Source organism: Callionymus lyra, chromosome 2 (genome assembly GCF_982586985.1).
Source record: "Callionymus lyra chromosome 2, fCalLyr1.hap1.1, whole genome shotgun sequence".
Classification (NCBI taxonomy): Eukaryota; Metazoa; Chordata; class Actinopteri; order Syngnathiformes; family Callionymidae; genus Callionymus; species Callionymus lyra.
Genome location: NC_141819.1, coordinates 7,167,198 through 7,189,887, shown reverse-complemented (window position 1 = coordinate 7,189,887; position 22,690 = coordinate 7,167,198). Strand labels below are relative to the sequence as shown.

General features: G+C 39.5%; 1 protein-coding gene across 1 annotated transcript; it reads right to left on the bottom strand.

Moving 5' to 3' along the window:
• Positions 1–680: 680 nt before the first annotated feature.
• aldh1a3 (aldehyde dehydrogenase 1 family, member A3) lies at positions 681–21,537 on the bottom strand. Its single transcript, XM_087782223.1, has 13 exons — positions 21,439–21,537; positions 21,266–21,370; positions 19,444–19,584; positions 15,570–15,699; positions 11,417–11,478; positions 9,461–9,589; positions 9,183–9,296; positions 7,293–7,395; positions 5,448–5,632; positions 3,481–3,645; positions 1,886–2,043; positions 957–1,031; positions 681–883 (listed from the first exon to the last, which is right to left on the bottom strand). The coding sequence occupies exons 1-13, from the start codon at positions 21,529–21,531 to the stop codon at positions 814–816; spliced, it is 1,530 nt and encodes a 509-aa protein (XP_087638349.1). The 5' UTR covers positions 21,532–21,537; the 3' UTR covers positions 681–813.
• Positions 21,538–22,690: the final 1,153 nt, after the last annotated feature.

Genomic DNA, 22,690 nt, shown 5'->3' with positions numbered 1-22,690 from the left:
TCACCGGCGTCTTTAAACCTCGACTCAAATGGAGTGAGAGGAACCACTTCTCAAAGACCAGGGAGCTGGTCTTGGACTGGTGACAGTTGAGAGATCACACGAATGCTCCTCCCATGATGCAACACTTATAGACTCAGGGACTCATTCATTCCTCGTGATATTTGATTGTTTAATTCTTAGTTTGGGCGCAGAAGTGAAATGATGATATTCTTTGTTAATCTTTGTATCTCTTTTCTTTGATTTATGTTCTTTATCTTTAGATTTATATTGTGTCATCTTGCACTTTGTTTTTATTGCACTTTGTTCTTGTTTCGTGAATCTATCGTCAAACAATTTCCCGAATGCAAACCTCCAGAGGGATCACTAAAGATGATCTAATCCATCCAACTGTCGATCAGAACCAGGTCTTAAACTCCTTCAGAGATGAAGAGGCTCCAAGTAGAAACCCCCGGGTTACCTTACGTAACCACGTTCTACGAATGAATGCGAGGCCAGGCCGGAGGGTCTCGCATACATGAAGTAGAACTGCTGCTGCTCAACGTCAAGAAGGGTGAGGTGAAATGTTTTTTAAATAGTGCAGATTTTTGTCCCCGGGTGCCGAAAATTGACCAAAAGTTTACAAAAACATCATTACCAAGCATAAAAAACATCATCGTCTCAGGTCTAAACTGCATTTTTTTTTACAAAGTGGCCGCGTCGACACTAACTATGTTAGTTTATAGTTCTTGAAAAAACAGTATATATATATCTATATATAGATATATATATATATGACCATTTAAAAAATACATGTAAACTCCAGGAAGCATCTCCTCACAGTGTTTCGCTCAGTTTGATGGTCACTGCCTTCACCTCCGTGTACTCCGCCAGCGCGTACTCGCCACTAGAGGGAGCACAAGTACAAAATAAATAAAAGTTGATTTTATCAAACTGTATTTATGGATTCGTTTTCTTACAGCTCTCGTCCGTTCCCCGACATCTTGTATCCTCCGAAGGGGCTCTGAGCGTGGAGGGCGTTGTAGCAGTTGACCCTGAACACACGACCATTGAAGGAACACCGTGAAGTACACAAGTGTACGAGGGGTCACACCGTGAAGTACATAAGTGTACGAGAGGTCACACCGTGAAGTGTACAAAAGGTCACACCGTGAAGTACGTAAGTGTAAGAGAGGTCACACCGTGAAGTACGTAAGTGCACGAGAGGTCAAACCGTGAAGTACACAAGTGCACGAGAGGTCAAACCGTTAAGGACACAAGTGTATGAGGGGTCACATCGTGAAGTACGTAAGTGTATGAGGGGTCACAACGTGAAGTACGCAAGTGTACAAAAGGTCACACCGTGAAGTACGTAAGTGTAAGAGAGGTCACACCGTGAAGTACGTAAGTGCACGAGAGGTCAAACCGTGAAGTACACAAGTGCACGAGAGGTCAAACCGTGAAGTACACAAGTGCACGAGAGGTCACACCGTGAAGTACACAAGTGTACGAGAGGTCACAGAGTGAAGTACACAAGTGCACGAGAGGTCACACCGTGAAGTACACAAGTGTACGAGAGGTCACACCGTGAAGTACACAAGTGCACGAGAGGTCACACCGTGAAGTACACAAGTGCACGAGGAGAACACCGTGAAGTACACAAGTGTACGAGAGGTCACACCGTGAAGTACACAAGTGCACGAGAGGTCACACCGTGAAGTACACAAGTGCACGAGAGGTCACACCGTGAAGTACACAAGTGCACGAGGAGAACACCGTGAAGTACACAAGTGTACGAGAGGTCACACCGTGAAGTACACAAGTGCACGAGAGGTCACAGAGTGAAGTACACAAGTGCACGAGAGGTCACAGAGTGAAGTACGCAAGTGCACGAGAGGTCAGTACTCACCAGACGCTGCCAGTGTCCAGCGCTGAAGACACGGTCAGAGCTCGATCCACGCTGGAGGTAAAGACCGCCGACACCAGGCCGTACTGGGAGTCGTTGGCTCGGGTTATGACCTCCTGCTGGCTCTGGAACGTGAAGATACACAAGACCGGACCAAAGATCTGAAAAGATCAACAACAAAAATGAACAAAACTTGAATCTTTTCTTTTTTCTTTATTCGAACACAAAACTAAATACAAAACTATATCGTTGAGACGAGTCGTCTGAGAAGCAAGTCCATGAAAAACTATCCATCGACTCGAGTTGAAATATTCATTCCTTCAAATTAGGATGAAGTACAATTTAAAAACCTCAATAAATCACAATTAATTTGACCTAATGAACAAATATAACTAATTTGAGTTTAGATTTGATTCTAATAATAAAACAGAGTATATTATACATACACTACATTGTGTATTATATATTTAAAACTAACCTTCAGAAGAAGTCAAGTTAGCAACTGATGCTAAAGTGAGAGACGGACGACAATGAATGATTTTTTTAGCAGTTTAATGCCAATGTTTACTTGTAAATTGATTTTTTTATATTTGCTTTCATGCTAGATTTAAAGACCAGGCTGAGCTGGCAATGATGCAAAGTGAGGTAGATAGAGACTCAGAGGTACTTCCACCATATACTTTGTGTAGTAATATATATAAATCATTTTCAGAGTGGTCCTAATGTTTTTTTTTCATGAATCAAGAGGCACATAGAAGTAGAGAGTATTGTCAAGAATCTGTTGACGTATCACGATACAGGGACAACGATATATCGTGATACTGAAGTAACAAGTATATATGTGCAGTATTGTCGAGTACTTGACCCTGGTGTCGCAGAATTTACAGACCACAAGTCGTAACTGCTTTCATTTGTTTTAAACCAATAAAATCTACAAACACCATCTTTAAAAAGCTGCTGGAGTCACTGTATCCTCTTGTCCTCAGTCATAACTGGGACCTTGAGGGTTTAATTGTTCCTTTAGCGGCATTGGACATAAGGACTGCTGCCATCTTGTGGCCAGAAGTTTAATTGCAACACAAAAATGAACAAACGCTGCAACTATTTTTCATGTTAATTGTAAATGAAAAATCAAATTATTGTAATTTAAACACACTTTATTAAACTGTAAACTATAAGATAATTATAGTAAACCATAAAATATGATTTGAAAGGAAAAAATAATAAATCCAGGTCTGTCGAAAATACAGTATTGTGAGAAAAACATTGAGATATATCCCTGTATCGATATTTTGTAAAACCCCTACATGGTAATAATACAATACAGACATGTTTGTAAATGTACAGTAAAATAATTTAAGTTAAATGACAAAAAAAACACATTAACACCTTATTTCTATAAACCAATGTGGACTTCAGGCACGTTTTCGATGAGCTGCGTCGCTATCTCGTACATTATGATTTAAGTGTTTTTTTAATGTATACTTTTTCCAAATTTCCGACAATATCCTCTAAATACGTCAAAAATGCAAGTCTTCCTCGTCTCCACCAGGTGTCAGCCTTTAAAATCTATTCCAACGGCTGTGACGTGAACTCACCTCTTCTTTGGCGATACGCATGTGATCTTTGACCCCGGAGAAGATGGTGGGTTGAATGAAGAGGGTCTTCTCGCCCACTGAAGACCCTCCACACTCCAGCCTGGCGCCTTCTTTCTTCCCACTTTCTATCAAGTTCATGATCTTGTCAAACTGCTGTTGGTCGATCTACGAGGATCAGAAACGTTCGTCAACGATATGAAGTCATTTGTTCTTCGCTACAGTTACTAGTTACTTCTTTCAAAAGCAACTCAGTTACTATACGTTACTCATTACTTTCAAGGTAACTTGTTACTTCTTTCAGTTACTATACGTTACTCATTACTTTCAAGGTAACTTGTTACTAAGGAAAGTCGTTTTTGTAAGAGAGTGTTATTAATCAATTCAGACAAAAGGTAAGAAAAATAAATGTAACAAACAAATACAAATCAAACTAAATAAATGAGGGATACAGATAGATACTGATTTTTGACTATTTCCTGCCGAGGACCGAAAACAAATGTGTTTGTTGTATCCCTTGTGTTGTCTCTGGGTCGTGGTGACCCGAAGGCCCGAAAACAAATGTGTCTGTTGTATCCCTTGTGTTGTCTCTGGGTCATGGTGACCCGCAGGCCCGATAACAAATGTGTGTGTGGTATCCCTTGTGTTGTCTCTGGGTCAAGGTGACCCCAAAGGCCCGAAAATAAACGTGTGTGTGGTATCACTTGTATTGTCTCTGGGTCAAGGTGACCCCAAAGGCCCGAAAATAAACGTGTGTGTGGTATCACTTGTATTGTCTCTGGGTCAAGGTGACCCCAAAGGCCCGAAAATAAACGTGTGTGTGGTATCACTTGTGTTGTCTCTGGGTCATGGTGACCCGAAGGCCCGAAAATAAATGTGTGTGTGGTATCCCTTGTGTTGTCTCTGGGTCAAGGTGACCCCAAAGGCCCGAAAATAAACGTGTGTGTGGTATCCCTTGTGTTGTCTCTGGGTCATGGTGACCCAAAGGCCTGAAAACAAATATGTGTGTGGTATCCCTTGTGTTGTCTCTGGGTCAGGGGGAAACACAAACACATTTGTTTTCGGGCCATCGGGTCATCTTGACCCAGAGATAACACACACAAAAGTAACTTTTTTACTGTTGATCACAGAAACCCATGAACTTACAACAATAACAACTGTAATGAATAATGCATAAAATAAACAACTATAATAAGTAAGTGCAGAAACAAAGAAGTAATAATATAAAATAAAATCTTCACAAAAAGTAGAATGTATATCTTCTTGGCTCCACAGACGCTTCTCTTCGTTCTTGCAACTTTTTCAATCTATAGAAAGATGTTTTCTGTGGTTCATATTTTATTGAAATAATACAGTGTTGTTGAACGCACCGTAGTGAACGTCTTGTCATTGAACGCATCATTGATGTGTGACGAAGAGGTTCAGAGAAAGTTCTTCAGTCTTAAGCTCGTTCTTGTCTCCATTGATCATTTATTTAAATAATAAATAACATAAAGTTCTGACTTTATATCATCTTGTATGAATAAAAATCGCAAAATTCCAAAATTTAAACTTCACTAATTTTTTACTCACCCTCATGTCAACTTATGTTGGGATTATTTTCAGAGTAATTTGTTCTTCTTAGAGTTATAGACAAAAATGTTTGTTCATTTTAATGTAGCGACTGGAGCTCAGTTGTCTTCGTCTTCATCTTCGTCCAAAAAGACACTTAAAAACATCCAAATACTTCTCTAAAGTTCTTCTAAAAGTACTTCAATAAGTCTATATTTTACACTCGTTTGTGGCAGACGTTTAAAGTATAACAGGCGGTATAAACCGAGAAGTAAATATTGCGAGCACTTCCAGAGCGCACACAGTCTATTGTCTATGATTTATTTTCTTATACATGTTGAGATTTCAAAAGCACACGAATAGAGAACGATGAACCAAGTATAAAAACAGTGGTGTGTGTGTGTGAAACCATCTGGTACCTGCGGTCCATGGGACGTCCTGGGATCCAGTGGATCTCCGACTGTGATCTTCTTCGCTTCCTCGACACTGAGACGAAGGAACTCGTCGTGGATGCTCTCGTGGACGAAGACGCGCGAGGCGGCCGTGCAGCACTGACCCTGGTTGTAAAACGCTCCCTTTTGAGTTTCCTCCACCGCCAGCTGCACTGTAGGAGCAGACGTCCAGTCAGAATCACTGCAGGACATACGAGGAGAAATCATCGCAAACACACTTTCAATGATTGACGTTAGATGGTTATCTTAAGCTCCGCCCACTGAAAACACTTTCTGGAGATCAACTCTTCTTGACCATAACCACACCCACTCTGCTGTGATTGGTCAAACAAGAAGGTTTGTCACATCGATCCCGGAAGTTTCCACCTCCAAGGGACTCGTTGTATAAACAAAGCGGGGTGTGATGACAGCTGGCTGGAGGAGGAGTGAAGCCATTATGACGTCATAATGGACTCTCGTAACCTCTCGTTCGCCCAGATTTCAGATCAACTTTATAGAGTAATAAGTTGAAAACATGGTCATGATGAGGAACTTACTGTGTCTTGGAGAGGAAGACTCGGGTTTGACATTAGTTGACCTTTAATGCATTACATAATCAGTAAACACCGCATTTCCAAGATGGCCGCCATGGCAGATTTGCCTCAAAACTATGGTTCAGTAACAAACTGGTGACATCACAGATCTATATTTTGTAACGTCTATTGCTCTGTCTCAAATCGTGCACTTCTCTAAGCGCACTTCTTTACAGTACACTGTAAGACAGTGCCCTTACTTCCTCAGTGCATATATTTCGGCAGTGTAGTACTGTCTGAAATCAAACTCTGCTGCTACACACTAACAGGAAATGACTCGACAGCTTCTTCTTCTACTACTTTTTATCACTGATCAACCAGTCTTCGAAACACTATCACTGACACTCGACACTTTTATACAATTGAAACAAGTTATTCAGTTGTGTTTCATTGTGTTACTACTGTTGTTGTGTTGTTTTTGTGGTAAAATGCATGTTTTCTCGAGACATTTACGTCAGTATCTGCTCCGAAGACGTGTCGTCAGTGACGTAGCTTCAGTTTAGCTTCAGTTTAGCTTCACTTTAGCTTCAGTTTAGCTTCAGTTTAGCTTCATCTACGTCACTAAGATGTAAGTAAGTAAGTAATTTGTATTTATATAGCGCTTTTCCAGACCAGGGTCACAAAGCGCTTGAACAATCAAAACAATATTCAATAAAGTATATACTTTAAAGGTCAAGATAAAACTGATAACACAACAGGAGTTCCAGAAAATCAAGGAAAAGCCTGAACAAATAAAAACGTTGAGGGTGGAAAGTGTCCATCGATACACACTCGATTTTCTTGCCATTTGAGTGCTAATCGTGACGCACTTGTGCACTCAAAATATTAAATAAAAGTGCAGAAGTGCACGATTTGTGACACACCATGTCTTGGACAAGTTCCACGTATCAATACTGAAGTTGGATCGATGTCGACTTCATTGTATTTCCCTGAGCTGTCGTCATACGTTCAAGTCTCCTGTTGTGGAACATCTAATGCGCTCATGTGTTTGGAGAAGGTTAATAATAATAGCCGCAGGTTGTTTTATTAACACTAACATTCCACGTCTCTGACTGACGATGACACATGAAAGTCAAGTCGTGATGGAGATCGGGTTTCCATAAATAAAAAAAAAAAGCTTTTGTTCCGAGCGGAGCCTTCAGCTAAATAGAGAAACTCTATCGGCTCTGAATCAGCCTCGCGACGCCGAGCCAGACGACATCACGTCCTTTTGTTGGAGAAGGAAACACGAAGGACTCACGGTCGCAGTCGGCGAACACGATGCAGGGGTTCTTGCCGCCCAGCTCCAGGGTCACTCTCTTCAGGTTACTCCTGGCCGCCGCGCTCTGGATCGTCTGCCCGACCTGTCGGGTAAAGCCCAGCGACTCGGGTCAGGTTTGGAAGGAGATGAAGCAGTGATGCAACTTCTCAGAGCTGTGGAAGATATGACGGGATCGCTCTGGACTATCGAGGACAATGGTGTGTAACGAGACACTAAATGTCATGAGAGTAAAAGAAAGACTAAAACATGTCAAAGCTGCTGACGTTAGTCATAATGGAAAATATCTATAGATCAGCTCTTAGATTGAACTCGTAATTAAGTTAAACGTGTTTCAATCTTGTCATTTGTTATCGTTGTGTTCGAATAAATATAAAAAAAACTGAAACGAATTATTGAACTCAATGGAAGCACGCGACATGCTAACATGCTAACGTTTGAAAATAAACTCTATATGTCACAAATGTAGTTAAAGTGTTAGTTCAAATTTCACTCATGTTCTACTCGCCCTCATGTCAACTTATGTTGGGATAATTTTCAGAGTAATCTGTTCTTTTTAGAGTTATAGACAAAAATGTTTGTTCATTTTAATGTAGCGACTGGAGCTCAGTTGTCTTCGTCTTCATCTTCGTCCAAAAAGACACTTAAAAACATCCAAATACTGCTCGTCTGTAACGTCCATCTTGGATTCAAGCCTAAACATGAGACACTGTAAGCCGTTGTTATAATTACCCTGCGTTTTTCCTGACAATTTTCCTGACAATGTAGCATGTTAGCCTTTAGCTTCTGCTACAAAAAACTTAAATATAGACTTTCCAAAGTTGTTTTTAAACAATTCTTCTCATGTTCTTCTTCAATCCAAGATGGACATTACAGACGAGCGGTATGAAGGCATTTGAATGTTTTTAAGTGTCTTTTTGGACGAAGATGAAGACGAAGACAACTGAGGCCCAGTTGCTACACAAAAATAAACAAACATGTTTGTCTATAACTCTAAAAAGAACAGATTACTCTGAAATTAATCCCAACTCTTAGTCGACATGAGGGCGAGTAGAAAATGAGTTGAATCTTATCTTTACTATTACTTATTAAGTTATTAATGCAAAAAAAACAACAACAGAGTAAATGCATAATGTGTAAAAACTGAAGCATGTTTCAAGAAATATTTGACTTGTCTTCTGTAACTGGAGTGGACATAAAAACAATAAAAAACAAAAGTATAAACCCTGCACCTGGATCTGGACCAATCTTGACCAATAACGTGGACAAAACGTATTTAACCCTTGTGTTGTCTCAGGGTCAAGGTGACCCAAAGGCCCGAACAAAACTGTGTTTGTGGTATCCCTTGTGTTATCTCAGGGTCAAGGTGACCCAAAGGCCTGAACACAAATTTGTTTGTGGTATCCCTTGTGTTATCTCAGGGTCAAGGTGACCCAAAGGCCCGAACAAAAATGTGTTTTTGGTATCCCTTGTGTTGTCTCTGGGTCAAGGTGACTGACCTCCATCACTGCATATGTATGTATCTATGGAAGCCGAGGAGGTTGTTGACCTTGACCCAGATATGACACAAGGGATACCTCAAACTCATTTCTTTTTTGGTTCACTTTGACCCTGAGGTAACACAAGGGTTAAAGTGGCAATTTACAAATAACACAAGCGCTTGATCACAAGATGACGAGTCAAAAAGTCCAAATGTGAATTGTTCCTGATTTATCGAATGACTCCAGAGCCAAATGATTTGCAAAAATGTAAAATAAGGAGTAGGTATGATGACGTAAAAACATAGTGATAATAGTTAGATTCAAAATACAACTCGTCGAGTCACATTTACAGATAATAAACAAAATAATTATAACGAAACGACCGACGAACCTCTGTCGACCCGGTGAACGCAACTTTATCGACATCCATGTGATCGGCGATGGCGGCTCCAGCGATGGGTCCGAACCCGGGGACAATATTAACGACTCCAGGAGGGAACTCTGCCTAAAAAATATAAAAAAACAACAAAAACACATCTGTTCGTCATCGATTGTGTCACTGGAACACAGAAATGAAAACGCTGTGATGCGATTCCAACGACACGAGCCACGAGTTTGGAGAAGGATTCATTAGGTTCTCAATCTACCCGCCTCGACCTAAAGTCCCACCTCTTTGATGAGCGACCCCACGTGGAGGGCGCTCAGGGGGGTCTGCTCCGCCGGCTTGATGACCAGGGTGTTGCCACAGCTCAGGGCCGGCGCGATCTTCCACATGAACATCAGCAGAGGGAAGTTCCACTGGAGAGAAGAACATCTTGAGATGATGAAAGATAGATAAAGGATTCACACAGCACTCCTCCTACGCCGTCATCGATTTCCCTCCGATTGGACCAACGTAATTGGGCACTCAAACCCAAATTAGACGGCATCACATGTGAGCGCCGCATGTTTATTGTTTGGGCATTGTTAAATTTTTTACAACGCTTTGGAAAGACTCGCACCCATTATGGTGGACGGTATAAAGTTTTCTATTTTCCTTCTGACAATGAGTCATGTTGTGCGAGCGCCAGCTGTAATTGCACCACATCCTTCGGTATAAATTTCACTTTTATGATATAATCTCTCATGTCAAACAACAGGCGTGTTGTTCCCTTGTTGCCTCGGCAACACTGGAGGTTATAGGCTCCGAAGATAAAAACAAAAAAAACTGAATGCCTTCTGTCAAGATGTCGAAAATTATACCCTCATGTCTGGAAGAATCTTGCAATACAAGATGGTAACGCAGCAAACACGACCCCACCTTAAATCAGATTATCTTGTTATCAAGAGAGGGGAAAAAAAATGCTTTTATTTGTGTAAAAGAAGATCTGAGCGGGCGGGAACCGGAGCCCTGTGTTCTCGCAACAATCGCCCGGCGGGGATTTGAAGAGAGCAGGTCTTGTTTTTTTGGGGGGGGAGAGCTGGTATTAAGATAAGGTTTCCGTTACATTTAGAGTTTCGCTCTCGTGTCCAAGTAATTCCTTCAGATTGACAGGAACGATGCGAGGAGAGCAGGTTTGTCTTCACCTGGGTTTAGTTGGCAGGACAAAGTGGCGACTACGGTTAAACGACAGCGAAAATTAATCTGGGAATTATTCTCAACTACGCTTTCTGTTTACGTGTAGAGCCGTCACTTGTACAAATACAGTATATTCTCATGGAGCAGGTCAGACATCATAAGTCCATCATCTGTCGGCATGAGATAAGAAATCCGTCTGTAAAGAAGTCATTTTTAAAAAATGTTTTGCTCTAAAAGTCATGATACGTAATTTTCAACAGAATCCTGAACCCATTGTTTTGTTTCTTAGTAGTAATTATAGGGACATGCAGGTACACCCATGGAAAAATACTCAAAATGTTCAGTTCCGTGTGTGTATTAGTACAAACTATTTGAAGATACTGATGCTGCTCTAGATTACAAGTTTCCACTCAGATAAAGAGGATTGAATTAAAGAGGAGTGACATGAACCAACTTGAAATCAACCGCAAATATGGCTTTTGAAGAACAAAGACGCTGAACAGATATTTACTCAGGAGGGAGAAGAAAAGAGAAGGTCAAATAAATAAACTCAAACTCTCCTGTTATGTAGTAAATGTTTTTCTCTCCAAGACACAGTAAGTCCCTCATCATGACCATGTTTTCAACTTATTACTTTATAAAGTTGCTCTGAAATCTGGGCGAACGAGAGGTTACAAGAGTCCATTATGACGTAATAATGGCTTCACTCCTCCTCCAGGCAGCTGTAATCACGCCCGCTTTGTTTATAGAACGAGTCCTTGGAGGTGTAGAATTCTTGGATTGATGAAGGCTCGATGTTTTACCAAAAATCCACCAAAATTCTATCGTTAACATATAAAAAAAATACTTTAAACTAGCATTTTGCTATGATCGACCCAGTCCAGTACACACTTCATAGAAATGCATGGAAAAGCTAAATAACCAGTTTATTTGAAAGATATTCGAGTGACGGTGAGTGAATCTCAGAAACACTCAGATATAGATTCTCTCCACTGAACTATGCAGTACAAAGAGTATGACATGAATCCACATTATATATCAGGGTAAATAAAGCCAGATGGACTCACTGGGATGATGGCGCCGCACACTCCGACGGGCTCGTGTTTGGTCAAACACATGAAGTTTTCATCTGCAACAGAGACGACAGAAGTGAAAACGCTGCCACTGGATGGTGATTATATAAGAGGGAAACCTGAGGAGAATCACAAAACTCTTCTGTGATCAGCGAAACATTACGACCGCACGCCTCAAATGACTCTTTGTTCCTCCAATCACAAACATCAAGAGCGTCATGATCTCGAGCCACTAAACCGCGTAAACTTCCTTAACTCTCGGGGTTCGCCCGAACCCGATACACTGCAGTAAAGCGTTCGTAAACGCCCTTGTTAAAATAAATAAATACAAATATCCCGGCGCTGAAAAACAAACGAGCGAACCCGCCGTCCATCTCGAAACCATCTGTTGCTCCGTCAGGAACGGGTTCGTAACAAGAGGTGAAATGAAAAGGCTGGATTTGTAAAGAGAAATTCCTGGAGTTTTTAATTGAATCAACAACATGTTATTGCCAAAGTGCGGGATCACTAAGTAATGAGGTCACGTTATTGAAGGTTTTTATACAGCAGCGTGTACTTGCGAGGGAAGGTCCGGTTCTTTTGTGGCGCTGGTGAAGACCCGCAATGATCCATGTGGTGGGATTTGATGAACGATTCATTTAATATAATTATCACGACACTGGCCTTCAGACAAGCAGGGGTTATTACACAGTGTTCAAGTTGAGCTTCAATTATATTGAGCTTTTCTAAACAAGGTTTACCAAAAATATAAATGAGAGACGTAGTCTCTATTTTAGACACAATACAGAAAATGATACTTTTGTCATTTACGACATTTTGGTATTTTGTGAGCGTGAATCTTCTCTGATCGTCTGCAACAATTCTTTGATTCGTTTGACAAACACGTCAGTATCGTCGGTCACTTCTTATTCTCCTGATCTACATTCTGTCTAATGCTCCTCCCATGATGCAACACTAATAGACTCAGGGACTCATTCGTTTGTTTGTGTTAATAGATTGTTTAATTCTGAGTTTTGGGGGCAGAAGTGAAGAGAAAAGATGATGATATTCCATGTTAATATTTGTATCCTTAGTCTTTATTATTTTCTATCCACCCATCTATCCATCTATCCATCTATCCATCCATCCATCGCCAACCATGACCTGAACCTGGGTTTGACTCTTTTCTCTCTCAGAACTCACTATTAACCTGATTTCTCCAGGACCTGAAGTTTACACAATATTCTCCGTCCTGAAGGAGAGAAAACATATAATAATATAACTTTGAAACAGAAGGATAGCTGCTGAGAATTAGTATAACATACTTTAGAATAAGAAGAATATCTACCATTTTCCTTTCATAATCCTACTTTAAAGAACAAAGCAACCATTTTCACAAAGATAAGTCTCTCACTATAACCATCTGGACCAGTTACTCAAGACGGATGTAGACTATAGTACTCTGTCTGTAAAGAGTCACTCTGCTAAAAGCTTTATAATATTGTTTATTAGCTTTTAAATAGTACATAGTATATCAAAGACAGCAGCTGCCAAGTTGATCCTCTTGGGGAATCAGTTCATCCACTGACAAGTAATAGCTCAGCGTCTGACTTTGAATGAATGAGAACCAACTGTCTTGCTCACAGACACGTCAGTAGTAAAGTGTGACTTAGGCCAGTCTGTCATTTGACAAAGACATGTCTCTAATTCAACACTGCAAAAAACTGACCAAAAACTTTTTCAACTGAGAAAACTCTCTAAACTTAGGAAAATTATGTCACAACACGATCTAGAGCTGAAAATCCATGTGTGTCGTTTAGACTATTGTAACAGTTTATTTTGGTGTCTAAACAAGAAGGATCTGTCTCGCCTGCAGTTGATACAAAATTCTTCTGAGAGAATTCTGAGCCGCTCTAGTAGAAGAACTCACATTTCTCCGATCCTTAAAACTCTTCACTGGCTTCCAGTTTCTTTCAGGATCAACTTTAAAATTCTTACTTTCAGATCTATTCATGGTCAGACCTTCATGATCTGATCCAGACTTACACCCCAGCTCGGGCTCTGAGGTCTGTGGATCAGAATCTACTGATGGTTCCTGAACACGGTTCAGGACCAGAGGAGAGAAATCCTTCCAGACTGTTGCTCCTAAGCTTTGGAACCATCTCTGTGTTTGATGATCTACTGACTCCTTCAAGAAACATCTGTGTTTGATGATCTACTGACTCCTTCAAGAAACATCTGTGTTTGATGATCTACTGACTCCTTCAAGAAACATCTCTGTGTTTGATGATCTACTGACTCCTTCAAGAAACATCTGTGTTTGATGATCTACTGACTCCTTCAAGAAACATCTGTGTTTGATGATCTACTGACTCCTTCAAGAAACATCTGTGTTTGATGATCTACTGACTCCTTCAAGAAACATCTGTGTTTGATGATCTACTGACTCCTTCAAGAAACATCTGTGTTTGATGATCTACTGACTCCTTCAAGAAACATCTGTGTTTGATGATCTACTGACTCCTTCAAGAAACATCTGAAGACACTTTTATTTGAGCTTTTTCTAAATTATCTTGTTGCTGTTGTGTTTGTTTCTATGATATCTTGGCCTTTAAAGTATGTATTTTAACTGTGCTTTAGAAATAATTACTTACTTACTTAGTAAACAGTCTAACCATGAGAACATTCATAGAGTCTGAGCTACAGTGATGTTATAAAGATTTGTTAAACATAAATGCCAAGACTTAAACTGTAAGAATGTAAGAAATGCAGTGGACGACGTACTAAAGATAATCGTAAGATAAAGAGATTTCGGAGGAAGCTCGTTCGTCAAAGGGCATTAAAACCATTGTTAGACTTATCACTAGACCCCTTAGAAAGAAGGGTCCAGATCTGATCTCTGGGTCTCTCCAGGAGTCAGCTCCACCACGTAAACATGGAGATTAAAGAACTTGAGTCGACAAGGCGCGGCTAATCCTCCGCTAACTGTCGCACCTCGCTGATCCCCATCTCTTCCTCCTCCTTTGTCGCCTCCTAATAGAGCCATTGGGATCTAATCGTGAGGAAAGAAAAAGGCCACATGTTTTGTCTGCGAGCCTCAGAGGTGGAGGAGATGCTTTGACCTGATGTGACAGGAGGGGGAAGCGTCGGCTGGAGATCGTACCACCCGCAACTAAAGACTCGTCGCGTCTCCAGAGTCTTTGATTATCCAGTTAGGACTTCCATGACTCAGGACGAGCTCGAGTGGAACGACGAGGACGTCGTGTTCTAACCACTTCTGAGCTCTAACCACCTAGTAACGCTAAAACTTCTAGTCAAATGAAGAGTAACATGTTCATGTGAAAGAGAACTCTTTACATTTACATTGTATGTTGAAGTACCTTGAAAAGCTTTTGTTAGAGCTAGAGTTGTAGCAATACCCGAATACTACTATATATTCTGCTCACGATATGCTGTATTTCGATACATCGTATAATTTTTCGGACAGATTTTAAGGGGACACTGAAATTCAGGGATATCTCTTTAGTCTCTTTTGTAGAAATGAATGGAACAGAAAGTGGGTCCAAAAATCAGCTTTGAAAGTATCCTCTCGTCCTCAGTCATCACTGAGATCTCACTGGATGAAAGATTTCCCTTGATGATAAATAAATAAATAACTTTATTATTTTATTTTACTCAAGGACTTTATTTGAAATATAAAATGTTAGGTTAGGTAGAACTTTATTGTTCTGTGTCTAATTGTTTTTTCCCAATTAGACACAGCAATACAGCAATTATTCATAAAAATAAAAATAAGCACAGGAACCAAGAGAAATAAAGAGAAAGGACAAGGTGATACAATCTAAGTCTAAAGATAAAGGAGGAGATATCCATATATATCGATTTATGGATTTTTTCAGCAATAATACAATTAATGTATATTTTTGTCAAACCCTGAGTTTACGCTAAAGACTTGCACTGAAGGAATGATTTGGAAAATTTAGATCAGTCAGGACAAGTGTTCTGATTGGCTGTCCTGTCCATCAATCAAGTGATGGGATGGATGATCTAAAAATGAATTGTTGTGTCCTGTGTCTGTTATCAAGTCAGCATTAATATGAAATAATGCATCATTAACTGTTAAATAAATATACGTTAAACCGGATAAACCGACGCCGTCGTCACTCACCGACAGGAAGACTCTTGCCGTGGATCTTGTCCGTCCAACCAGCGAAGTACCTCAGAGTTTTGATGCTTCCTTCCAGGTCTATGAAGTAGGACTGCAGGAAGGGCTTCCCTGTGTCGATGGACTCCAGAGTCTGAAGACATGAAGAGAGAAAGTTGTTTAGTTTGGTTAGTCGTTACAAGGATTTACAATAGTGTCCTTTATTCTGATGATTAAGTAAGTAGGTTATTTATATTAGTAGAGCACTTTTACAGACCAGGGTCACAAAGCGCTTAAACAAATCAAAACAATACTCAATAAAATATATACTTAAAAGATCAAGATAACATCGAGACAAACACAGGAGTCTCAGAGAATCAAGGAAAAGCCTGAACGAATAACAGTGTCTTAAGATGTTTCTTGAAGGAGTCAGTAGATCATCAAACACAGATGTTTCTTGAAGGAGTCAGTAGATCATCAAACACAGAGATGTTTCTTGAAGGAGTCAGTAGATCATCAAACACAGATGTTTCTTGAAGGAGTCAGTAGATCATCAAACACAGATGTTTCTTGAAGGAGTCAGTAGATCATCAAACACAGATGTTTCTTGAAGGAGTCAGTAGATCATCAAACACAGAGTTGTTTCTTGAAGGAGTCAGTAGATCATCAAACACAGATGTTTCTTGAAGGAGTCAGTAGATCATCAAACACAGATGTTTCTTGAAGGAGTCAGTAGATCATCAAACACAGAGATGGTTCCAAAGCTTAGGAGCAACAGTCTGGAAGGATTTCTCTCCTCTGGTCCTGAACTGTGTTCAGGAACCATCAGTAGATTCTGATCCACAGACCTCAGAGCCCGAGCTGGGGTGTAAGTCTGGATCAGATCACTGATGGAAGGTCTGACCATGAATAGATCTGAAAGTAAGAACCAGAATTTTAAAGTTGATCCTGAAAGAAACTGGCAGCCAGTGAAGAGTTTTAAGGATCGGAAGGAATGTGAGTTCTTCTACTAGAGCGGGAAGGCTTCTATTATAATATAATTCATAAAGTAAAGTAATTTCTTTATTTATAAAGTTGAATTTAAGATAATGAGTTGCAAGTTAAAAAGTAAAAAAGTAAAGTTAGTTTTGCACATATAAACTGAACGGCGCCCCCTAGCCTGACCTGGTAGTTACTGATGCTTGATCTCCTTGATCTTGGATCAGACGTGGAAAATACTTTAATCAGCTGTTTGGATAGAGTTTTTTATTTTATTTTTTCCGTAGAAATAAGTTCAGAAATTTCCTTTACAAGCACATAAATGTAGCCTCGAGCGCTCAACACTTTTGGGTGAAAATACAAATGACCAGTGAGGTCATTTTTTATTGTAAGACATAACTTCCCCGGCTTCGCTACTGGGCTTAACGAATCAGATATTACAAGAGTAGCAACAAATGTTGTAATACTTTACGAGGAAACTTCTCTGTCACACACATCGTTGTAGTCGGGATGTGACGCCAGGAAGGTTGTTATTCTGTGATGTAGCGTGAAAATAAAATAAATAAACAACAGTATGACGGTGTTCGAGCGAGTTTAATCAGAGGATCATAAAACCCCTTTTTTCCTGCCAGTTCAGTGCAGTTTATTTATGGTATTAAAACTACTGAAAAATAACAGGAAAGAAAAACAAAAATTGAAAAATATTGCTTGTACATCAGTACACAGCGTTCAAAGTTCAGACTACGCAAATATACCTTTAAATAAACATAATAATTCTTATTTTCGCCTGATTTTATGAGTCAGTGACTACGTTTCAAACGGTTAAAACTTAATGTGAATCTATTCTTCCACTATAGACTGTTGTTTCTTGCGCCATTTTATCTTATTAGTCTTTTTAAATGCTGATAATAAATACAGTATTTGAATTTATGTCCAGATATCAAGACATTTTATGATATTTTTCCAACAATATTGTCCAGATAAGTGTTTTCATATACGTTAAATAAATGCACTAAACTAATGTAGTTTCATTTGTAGTTAATAATGAATGAAGAAAATTTGAAAATATGTTTTTTTGGCTGAAAGAAGTTATGTCGTCTGACCTGAAGGGAACATTTTAAACATATATCCTGTTATTACATATATTTTTTAACCGTCTACGATATATTAGATTAGATTAGATCGACTTTATTAATCCACTCCTTCGGGAAATTACATTTCCAGTTCCAGGAGACGATAGAATCTACAGATGTTTCATAGAAGCAAGAATTAACGAGAGTTATTTCCCATGATCCTTGTTCTTTATGTTTGCACTTTGTCATCCCTTGCACTTTATTCTTTTGTTTGCACTTTGTTCTTTTGTTTGCTCTTTGATCTTGCTTTGTTTTTATGAAACTTGCTGAACCAAACTGGAAACCCAATTTCCCAAGATCTCCAGAAGGATTAATCAAGTCAATATCGAAGAACAAAGTGCAAAGAGATAACAAAGTGCAAATATAAAGAGTATAGATCGAAGGAAAAAACACAAACATAGAATCATATGATCCCCTCTACTCTGCTCCTGCCCCCCATCTTAGAGCAACAAATCCAGTTTTTTAAAGTCCAACAAAAACCTCAACCTGGGATATTTAACAACGACACAAATCGAATTAAATTTCGTCCATTTTTCCTGGATTTCAACTTAAATTTTTAGTTGTTTTCTCCCATTTTTGTAATTCTAAGACCAACTCTCTTCTTACATTCCTCTCCCGGGCCGAAGTCAAAACCACAGCAGCGAGTTGTGATGCGTCGGTTGTCGAGTGTCTGGTCCTCATTTGTCGTGTTGTGTTTACAATTATGCATCACATGCGATGTGTCTTCGCTGAACATCTGCACAGATACGTGTCCCGGCCACGAGCTGGCAGAGGAACAGAGGGCATTGTGGGGATTTTTCTGTCTCTGACACAGCGCGAGAGGAACGTCCAGCCGTGGACAGCAAGGGCGTGGCCATGATGTCACGCCGTCGTCTGTCAAGAGTTTCTAAGAAGATCACGGACTCTCAGCGACAAGTAATACTTTTACAAATGTGTTTGTTCATTTTATTTAACAGCGTTAATCGTAATTGATCAAATACTCTCTCGACGTCTGATTAAAATATATTAAAACTACACAAGTTTGTGTTGAAGTTTTTTCATTATTATGAAAGAAGTTGCCTCTGGGTCAAGATGACCCGAAAGCCTGGGACCAAATGTGTTTGTCGTATCCCTTGTGTTGCCTCTGGATCAAGATGACCCGAAAGCCTGGGAACAAGTGTGTTTTTTGGTATCCCTTGTGTTGCCTCTGGGTCAAAGTGACCCGAAAGCCTGGACACAAATGTGTCTGTGGTATCCCTTGTGTTGCCTCTGGATCAAGATGACCCGAAAGCCTGGTAAAAAATGTGTCTGTGGTATCCCTTGTGTTGCCTCTGGATCAAGATGACCCGAAAGCCTGGTAAAAAATGTGTCTGTGGTATCCCTTGTGTTGCCTCTGGATCAAGATGACCCAAAAGCCTGAAAAGAAATGTGTTTGTGGTATCCCTTGTGTTGCCTCTGGGTCAAGATGACCCGAAAGCCTGGAAAACAAATTTGTTTGTGGTATCCCAATGTAGACCCTTGTGGTATCCCATGAAGGATACCACAAGGGATGGATGTGACTCATTGTATAAACAAAGCGGGGAGTGATCACAGCTGGCTGGAGGAGGAGTGAAGCCATTATTACGTCATAATGGACTCTCGTAACCTCTCGTTCGCCCAGATTTCAGATGAACTTTATAAAGTAATAAGTTGAAAACATGGTCATGATGAGGGACTTACTGTGTCTTGTAGAGAAAGAACATTTACTACATGTCAGGAGAGTTGATCATACGTTGACCTGTAAAGTCTTTAAGTCTATGGTCACTGACCGCCAGCAGCGTCCGGTCTCTCTCCATCAGGTCGGCCAGTTTGTGCAACATCCTCCCTCTGCTGGACGCGTCCATCCTCCTCCACACAGACCCTCTTTGTCGAGCGGCTTTAGCTGCTGCTACTGCTTTGTTCACGTCGTCCTGTGGACGCGATCAGAACCTTCGTCAGATTCTACTTTACCATCAATACCGAAAGATGTTTTCTTTACATACAACGAAACCCAATATGTTTAAAGAAAGTTGTTATAACAACCAAAAACGGCCCAATTCTATTCCACGATCATCTCTTTGTTTCTATTAATTTCATTGACAGGTTGATTTTCGAGGCGAACCTCACAAAACATTTATATCTGGACAACAATAAGAGTCAACGATACGATAAAAGGATGCAAAGCTCGGATGCAAATGTCAACGACGTCTTTACTTTAGCTCATATTTAACTTGATATATATGTTTTATCAACATTATTTTTACAGTATTAGATTCATGTATTTCCAAAAAAGTCATTATAATAAATCTAGTATTTGTCGACATACATGTTACATTATAAAGATTATATTAATATAAAAATAAATAATAGTCGGTGGTTGAGCTGTTATTTTAATTGCATTTAATACGTTTTAAGTGGAAGATTCACAGTATTATTTCCAAAATCTATGCACATTATAAAACAATAACTTGACTTAAAATGATATAATTTAGATTAATGTCATTGTTCCACTAACTAATTAGTCAATTAAGTAAGATCGAGATCTATGTAAAGATAGTTCTGAACATATTAATGACTAAAACTGAAAATAATGTATTGTATTAATATGTCGTAGATACAATTAAAATTACTTTTGTTTTTAGCAATAATAGAACTAAAAATAACAATATACATTGACATCATGGATACAATGATTAAAGCTTTTAGTTTGACCAAAGTTTCCTTGATTTTCTGGAACTCCTGTGTTGTATTATCAGTTTTATCTTGACTTTTAAAGTATATATTTTATTGAATATTGTTTTTATTGTTTAGGCGCTTTGTGACCCTGGTCTGGAAAAGCGCTCTATAAATACAAATAACTTACTTAGTTACAAAGTTATTGTTAGAGTCATTTTATTTTATTGTATTTATATTAAATGTATTGTATTTTATAATTCATCCACACAACAAAAGTTTCCTTTTTTTTTTGTTTATCCCCGTTTTTCCATAATTCTGACAATAAAAATGGTCTGATTTTGTCTTAATAACTCTGTGGATCAGTTGTTAAAAGTTAGATACTAAAGATTATGTCATTTAAAAGCATCGTTTTACAACAAGCATACGTCTTTTTGGGGTTTATTTAGTGTTTTTAGTAGATTTATTATCATTAAGAAGAAGAAGAAGATGACGCTGGAGCTGCTGAACCAGGATTCACATCCGTCTATTTATCCACCACCACCTGTATTTTTGCATAAATCCATGTATAAAGTAAGATATATTTGAAACAGACTACTTAGGGATATATTTATCTATTTTCCCCCAGTTTATTTTAAATGAAATAACTGCTGTTTAGTAGATTTATTTTAAATATGAACAAGAATATAACCACAAAGATGTTTCATGTATTAAACACATCAGGTTTTATATTATAATTTCAGTTTAAATCACTGTCGACAACCTCTTGATTCTTAATCTAAAAACCGGCTTAAACATGTCAGTACATTATAGTTGAAGAGATGTTAGTCAAATCTTCTTATTTATGTTGTTTTTTTTTACTTAAAGATTTCGTTGTGACTACTTTCTACCCACTGATGCTCCAAACACGTGTCTGAGTAAAGAGACTCGGTTCTATACCTTGTCGGCCTCCTGGACGTCGCAAATCTTGACCCCGGTGGCAGGGTTGTAGGTGGCAAACGTCCGTCCTCTGCTGGACGTCAGCCACTCGTTGTTGACGAAGATCTGTGAATCGCAACAATCTTGAGAACCGGTCCTCTGAAGGGATCACTCCGGAGACGTCTCATCCTCACCTCGGTGTGCCGGACCTCCTGCACTTTGACGGGCTGAGGAAAAGCCGGCGTCAGGCTGGACGTCCCGTTCTCCACTGTCCCATTGTGAGCCATCCTGGGTCCCTTCAAGCACCAGTCTGTGGGCTCCGTCCATCCGAGCACCCTTTATAGAGCCGCCGTCCCCTCCTCACTGCAGCCGGACTCCGCCTCTGTGGAAGGATCAGGGGCTCGTGGTCCGTTCTTACAGTCCTGAGGTGACGTGGACTGGTTTGTTCACAGCATGGTTTTCAATGATCGTGAAGTTTTTGTCGACCTGGAGACGCATGGAGTCATAACTTTACGTCTTAATAATGTGTTTCATTCATAGATTGGTATTGATGCAGCTTTTAAAAACAAATGTTCTGGCAGATGCTTTGATTGATACTAGATAACATTCATACACTCATCATTTATATTGTTAAATTAAAGTTAAAGATCAACTAATAATAAACTCTTGTTGTTCTCTTCAAGACACAGTAAGTTCCTCATCATGACCATGTTTTCAACTTATTACTTTATAAAGTTGCTCTGAAATCTGGGCGAACGAGAGGTTACGAGAGTCCATTATGATGTAATAATGGCTTCACTCCTCCTCCAGCCAGCTGTAATCATGCCCGCTTTGTTTATACAACAAGTCCATTGGAGGTGGAAAGTTACGGGATCGATGACGAACAGTGACAAACCTTGATATTTGACCAATCACAGCAGAGTGGGTGTGGTTATGGTAAACAAGATTTCATCTACAGGAAGTGTTTTCATTTTCTAATGTCAATATTTCAATGAAGATAGTTCTGTTCAAACACACACTGATGATACAATAGAGTCACACATCACAACAACACACACACACTGATGATACAATAGAGTCACACATCACAACAACACACACACTGATGATACAATAGAGTCACACATCACAACAACACACACACACACTGATGATACAATAGAGTCACACATCACAACAACACACACACACTGATGATACAATAGAGTCACACATCACAACAACACACACACACTGATGATACAATAGAATCACACATCACAACAATACACACACACACCGATGATACAATAAAGTCACACATCACAAAAACACACACACACACTGATGATACAATAGAGTCACACATCACAACAACACACACACACACTGATGATACAATAGAGTCACACATCACAACAACACACACACACTGATGATACAATAGAGTCACACATCACAACAACA

Coding starts and splice junctions, on each gene's coding strand:
- aldh1a3 (XM_087782223.1), bottom strand. CDS start 21,531: ATGGCTCACAATGGGACAGTGGAGAACGGGACGTCCAGCCTGACGCCG. Junction 9,590..11,416: donor TGTGCGGCGCCATCATCCCA/GTGAGTCCATCT, acceptor TCTTCTCTCCAG/TGGAACTTCCCTCTGCTGAT. Junction 5,633..7,292: donor CGTGTTCGCCGACTGCGACC/GTGAGTCCTTCG, acceptor CTGCTCCTACAG/TGCAGCTGGCGGTGGAGGAA.